At 40.2% G+C, this 6,159-nt stretch overlaps 1 protein-coding gene across 1 annotated transcript; it reads left to right on the top strand.

Annotated features, from left to right (window-relative positions):
- The first annotated feature begins 4,948 nt into the window (after positions 1 to 4,948).
- LOC115873771 (serine/arginine-rich splicing factor 3-like) lies at positions 4,949 to 5,796 on the top strand. The gene is made up of 2 exons (XM_030888992.2): positions 4,949 to 5,308; positions 5,531 to 5,796. The coding sequence occupies exons 1-2, from the start codon at positions 5,212 to 5,214 to the stop codon at positions 5,794 to 5,796; spliced, it is 363 nt and encodes a 120-aa protein (XP_030744852.1). The 5' UTR covers positions 4,949 to 5,211.
- Positions 5,797 to 6,159: the final 363 nt, after the last annotated feature.

Genomic DNA, 6,159 nt, shown 5'->3' with positions numbered 1-6,159 from the left:
AAAAAAAAAAAAGTTGCCCTGGAGATGGGCTCCTCACTGGAGTGCTAATCCCAACGTCAGCATTTCAAATCCGCTAGCTGCTCTCTGGGCAAAAGACAAGGCTTTCTACTCCCATCAAATGGTCTAGTCTAGGAAACCCACAGGGGCAGTTCTACTCTGACCTACAGCATCATTATGGGTCCGAACCCACTCAGTGGCAGTGGATGAATGAGCATGGTTTAAATTCAGGAAAGGGATGTGTCAGAATTGTATCCTTTTATCAAGTCATAATCAATGCTGAACCAATAATCTGAGAAAGTGGACTACATGAAGCAGAGCACAGCATCAGAGTTGGAGGAAGATTCAGGCCTCATTGCTGAAAGCCAAGAGAGTGAAGCACTTGATGAAGACTAAAGACTGCAGCCTCTGGTACAGACTAGAACTCAATGTAGAAAAATAAATCTCACAACTGGACCAATAAACAGCATCATGGGAAATGGAGAAAAGATTGAAATTGTCAAGGATTCCATTTTGCTTGAATCCACAATCAATGCTCATGGAAGCAGCCGGTAAGAAACCAAAAGGCGTATTGCAATGGGCAAATCTGTTGCTCCAGACTTCTTTATGAAAGAACAAGGATGTCACTTTGAGGGCTCAGGCAGGTGATTTTCAGTAACCTTATATGTATGTGAACAATGAACAAGGAAGACTGCAGAACAATTGATGCACTTGAATTCTATTGGCAAAGAATGTTGAAAGTCCCATGGGACTGCCAGGAGAGCCAGCCAGTCTGTCTCGGAGGAAGCACAGACAGAACACTCCCTAGAAGCAAGCATGGGGAGACTTAGTCTTATGCTCTTTGGACATGTTACTGGGAAAGACTAATCCCTGGAAAAGGACATCATGCTTGGTAAAGTAGCGGGTCAGCAAAAAAGAGGTTGACCCTTAAAGGAGATGGATTGACGCAGTGGCTGCAACAGTGGGCTCCTGGGAAACAATTGTGGGGATGGTGCAGGACCAAGTGGTGGGCAGCATTTCATACATAGGTTCTATGAGTCTAAACTGACTTGACAGCACCTTACAATAAAAACTGCCTTTCAATTGTGTTAATTGAATTGAAAATGTATGCTCATATTTATTCTAATGACTTTCGTGGTAGGGACATTTATAGGAGTTTTTGAAAACACAAATGTAAATATTAATATTCCAAAGCATTGATGGTCTTGACTTATGCATTGTGAAGTTTAAATACAATAATAATAATTTAAAAAACCTGCTCCTCTACCGAGCATGATGTTGTTCTCCAGGGTCTGGTCTCTCCTGACAACATGTCCAAAGTATGTAAGATGAAATCTTGCCATCTTTGTCTCTAAGGAACACTCTGGCCATATACTTCTTCAAACAGATTTATTTGTGCTTTTGTCAGTCCATTGTACTTTCAATATTATTCTCCAGCACCTCAAATCAAATGCATCAGCCTTTCTTTTTCAGTGTCCAACTTTCACATACGTATGAAACCAAGCTCAACTGCCATTGAGTCGATACTGACCCACAGTGACCCTATAGGACTGGGCAAAACCGCCCCAGTGGGTTTCCCAGACAAACTCCATACAGGAGTAGAAAACCCTGTCATGTGTATGAGGCAATTGGAAATATCATGGCTTGGGTCAGGTGTACCTTAGTCCTCAAAGTAACATCCTTGCTTTTCAGTACTCTAGAAAGACCTTGGGCAGCAGATTTACCCAATGCAATGTGGCTTTTGTTCTCTTGGCTGCTGCTTCCATGATGATTGTGGATCCAAGCAAAAGGAAATTAAAAAAAATTTTTATTTATTTTTGCAAAAGGAAATTTTTGACAACTTCAATCTTTTCTCCTTTTAGCATGATATTACCTATTGATGCAGTTGTGAGGAGTTTGGTTTTCTTCACATTGAATTGTAATCTATACTGAAGGCTACAATCCTTGATCTCCATCAGTAAGTGCTTCAAGTCCTCACTTACAGCAAGCAGAGAGATTGCATTGAGAGGACTACCCTTTTTTGTGCAGCAAAAGAGAAAACAGCCAAGGAATATCAGGTAGATAGAATCCCTGAATAGTGTTGATTGCTAACAAAAGGTTGGTGGTTTGGATCTATCCGCGGCATTTAAGAAGAAAGGCATGGAGCTCTTCTTTTGAAATATCACAGCTATTAAAAACCCGGTGGAGCACAGTTCTACACTGAAAAACAAACAAACATGGGGTTGACATTAGAATTGAGTGGCAACTGGTTTGGTTTGGTTTATCTTAGTAGTGAACCTAGAAAGAGTTATTTAAATCCCATGCAAGTCATGACCTTAACACATATATTTCTGTTTTCTAATCCAACATAATTATGGGCTGGATTATAGATCAGTTTTTGGGGGGGCTTAGCTCAATTTATCTGTTTCCAAAGTATTTTGTCTAAATAATTGATAAGAACCCTTTGTTCACCTAGTAAGGAAATTAAATAGTTCTCCAATGCATACGTTTTGTGAACAAAAGCATTTTAGTGCTGGGACATTTGACAAATCCATTTTAAACTTTTAATTATGAATTACATGATGGTTCACAGAGCAGATAAATCGGTTTTGCATTCAACAATTTAGACCATTTTGTTTCAACTCATCCATTTCGGTCCCTTCAGTATACCATCACTTACTCCATTTCCTCTCATTGTTTCCTGTTTTTCTTCCTTTCTGAACTTTATTATACCTTTGAGTAAATGCTGCCCTTTGCATCTTAAATGGCTGATTATTCTAACACATGGATGAGTTCAGCTCCAGAATTGAAGGTTGACTAAGGGCCATAGTCTCAGGGATCCCACTAGTTTTCTATCTGACCAACCAGTCTGGTCTCCTATAATTTTCAGTTCTGTTTTCATTTTCCCCATTCTACCCAGGGCCTTCTGATCTAACCTCGGAACAGTTGGTAGTGGTAGCCGGGCACCATCTACTTCTTCTGGTATCAGGCTTGTGGAGCTTCATGTCTGTGTGGTCCATTAGTTCATTAGACTAAATGTCTCCATGCATCTTTCAATTTTCATCACTTTTTACTCCAGAAAGGGAGACACTAATAGATACACTTTTGATAGCTGTTAATAAGCTGTTAATAACCATCAAAAAATGTTTCTGTAAATGTGAAAACCTTTTCTTGATTTTTTAGAATGCTGGTCTCATACAGTATTTGCCATTTTATTTTTGATTAATTTCACTCAGCACAATGCTCTCTAGGTTTATTCATGCTATGAGGTGCTTTGCAGATTCATCATATTCTTTGACACTGCACAATATTTCATTGTATTTAGGAAACCAAAGTTTACTTGTCCATTCTTCCATTAATGGGCCTTTAGTTTATTTCCACTGTTGCTATTGTGAATAGTGCTGTGATGAACATGGGTGTCACATTTATCTATTTGTGGCATCCTCTTCTCTAGGTTCTATACCAAGTAGAGGGATTACTCAGTCATACTTAGTAAAAAAAAAAACCATTGACACACATATGTGTATAAGGAAGAGGTTTATATACAAGAGCAATTGTACATTAAGAAAACATCTCAACCCAGTCCAGTCCAAGACCATAAGTCTGATATGTCCGATACCAATCTATAAAGCCCTCTTCAGACTCACGAAACACATGCAAAGAAGTTAAAGGCAGGATGATCACAATCCAGTGGGTAGAAAGTCTTTGGGTCCAGTGATGTTGTAAGCATCCCAGCGCTGGCAGGGGTCTCTCTGTGGCTTCTCTGGCTTCAGAGGTCTGGTTGTGTCCATGTGGCTTGTCTTCTGCAATGTCTCCCAGGAAGTGGCAGAGAGAGAGCAGTGTCTTCCACCTCCAAGGAGGAAGTACCAGATTTCCCAGAATTCTCAGGAGAAGGCCATGCCCACACAAGTCTCACTGGCTATCTTCAGATTGACAGTTTAGACTCCACCCCTACGCTCTTAATCCTTAAATTGACACCAGATTAGGTGACTATCACATACTTTATTTCTATTTCCAGCTTTTAAAGAAATTGCCAAATTCACAATTTTAATTTTTATTAGCATAATTCACATATCATACAATTCAATAGTTCAATCATAAAGAAAATAATTATTCAATCATCACTACAGTCAGTTTGAGAACATATTCTTTGTCCTTATAATCATTGTTACTAGCTCCCCACTCCCCCAACCTCTCCTGCCATACCCCCAAGGAATTGTTAATTCAGTAACTGGCTCCATAGATTTACCTATCCTAGATTTCATATAATGAAATACATAAAAAAGCAAAGCCCCAACAACAATAACCAAATAAAACACAGAAAATCCTCATTCAGAAAGAAAGCAGAAAATAATAAAAACAACAAATTTAAAATGGGTCAAAGGAGAATGAATGATAAGGTGTTAAATTTTAACCTCATTTCATCTACCTCAAGGCACTTTGCAATGTACTCTCTGATTGGAAGGTTATTCACATCTCTGGTTAACAGAGGCGATTCTTCAGGCACTTAAATCACACGGGGTTCCTGCAAAGGGATTTTGGACTTTCCATGTTGTTATGTGCCACCAAGTTGGTTCCAACCCATAATAACCCTATGCACAACAGAATAAAACACTGCCTGACCCTGCACCATCCTCACAATTGTTCCCATGCCCGAGTCCACTGTTAAGGCTTCTGTGTTAATCCATCTAATTGAGGACCTTCCTGACATCCTCCTCAGCCTTCCTGCAAACTAGGTGCTCAGAACGTAAGCTCTAATACTCTTCCTTCCTCTGACTTTGGATTTTATGTGCAATCCTTTGGTCTTGAATATGTACAATCCTTGGACCACACAGGTGGGTGTGCTTCTTCCTTGTGGATTTAATTGACACTTCACTTAGTTGGCTGCTTGTTTTAAGACAAGGCCTCATGTCCGCAGACACTATTTCTGATAGCTGGGCACCATCTGATCATTGGTGATCTCTTCATGAGGGTGAGTATAAAGTAGGGCCATGTCATAAGAATGAATTGTTTTTAGATTAGGGATATGATTAAGTGAGCTTAAAATCTCCATTCATATGTATTGACCATTTTGTGAATGCCAAGGAGGCAGGAGATCTGCAGGATCCAGGCCAGGGAAGTGGACTCATTTGAGTGTGTAGTTTCAAACCTATGCATTTTTAGAGTGAGATTGTGAAATACATTGTGATTCCTGTCCATTGAACTGTAAGGTCTACGTAGGTAATTTTGGAAACAATGGCAACTAAACTGAATTGGAACGGATATTATGGCTCACTCCAAAGTGTCTGGGTTGCTAGAAACTCTCCCACCTTTGCTTGGTTGAAATTTTTTTTTTAGGTTTAAACATTTTTTTCCCTTAAAAAAATTAATTGAGATTTAATACATATATCATTCCTTACTTCAATCACATCAAATAAATTTGTACAATTGCTACCACAATCAGTTTCCAAACATTTTTTTTCTACATGGACTCCTTGACCTGTCTCCCTTTTACCGCAGGCGCCCCCACCCCCGCCCCCCACTCTACCCCTTCCCCCTTGTTCTACTTGCTGTCCCTATAGGTTCATCAGTCCTGCTGTTCGGGAGCTCGGTGGAACACGTGGCTGCCGTGTAAGAGCAGAGCTGGGCAATGGTGCAAAAAGAAGTCGGAATCGTCGTTCACCTCCTTCTCAGGGTCATCATCAGAAAAGGTCCTCCACTTGCTGCAGATCTCCCAGGAGGAGAAGCTTCTCCGGCAGCTGGACCAGGCCCCTTTCTAGAGACGGGGAAGAGAGATCACAGTCGGGGGAGAAATCACCAGGCGTCCGGAACCTTTTCTAGGTCGCTTCGCGGATCTAGGTCAAATGAAAGAAAATAAGGTGGGTTTTCAAGAGAAGTGTAGCGGTGTGTAGGAAACGTCATTGGACAGGGTTAGGTGCAGAACATTCAAGTTTTGTTTGAGATCTCAAGTTCTTGTGCACTTTTAAGATGCTTAGCTGTTCGAATTTGTTTATGGTCTCTCATAAGAATAACACATAGGAAGATGTACTTCTACGTGGTTTGAAATGGATCACATGAGGCATTTAATAACACAATTTTATTACTTTACAATGTCCTCTTAAGGTACAAAATTGAATTTGTTTTGGACTTAATTTAGTCTTACAGAAGACTGATACTAAACCTCTAAGTCTTGCCCAGCCAAAG

Source organism: Echinops telfairi, unplaced genomic scaffold (genome assembly GCF_000313985.2).
Source record: "Echinops telfairi isolate 266 unplaced genomic scaffold, ASM31398v2 ScPeMD7_7469;HRSCAF=8507_1, whole genome shotgun sequence".
Taxonomy (NCBI): Eukaryota; Metazoa; Chordata; class Mammalia; order Afrosoricida; family Tenrecidae; genus Echinops; species Echinops telfairi.
Note: the sequence above shows the minus strand (reverse complement) of the source record. Positions and strands in the feature narration are given on the sequence as shown.

Coding starts and splice junctions, on each gene's coding strand:
- LOC115873771 (XM_030888992.2), top strand. CDS start 5,212: ATGGCAACTAAACTGAATTGGAACGGATATTATGGCTCACTCCAAAGT. Junction 5,309..5,530: donor TGCTTGGTTGAAATTTTTTT/TTTAGGTTTAAA, acceptor CTACTTGCTGTC/CCTATAGGTTCATCAGTCCT.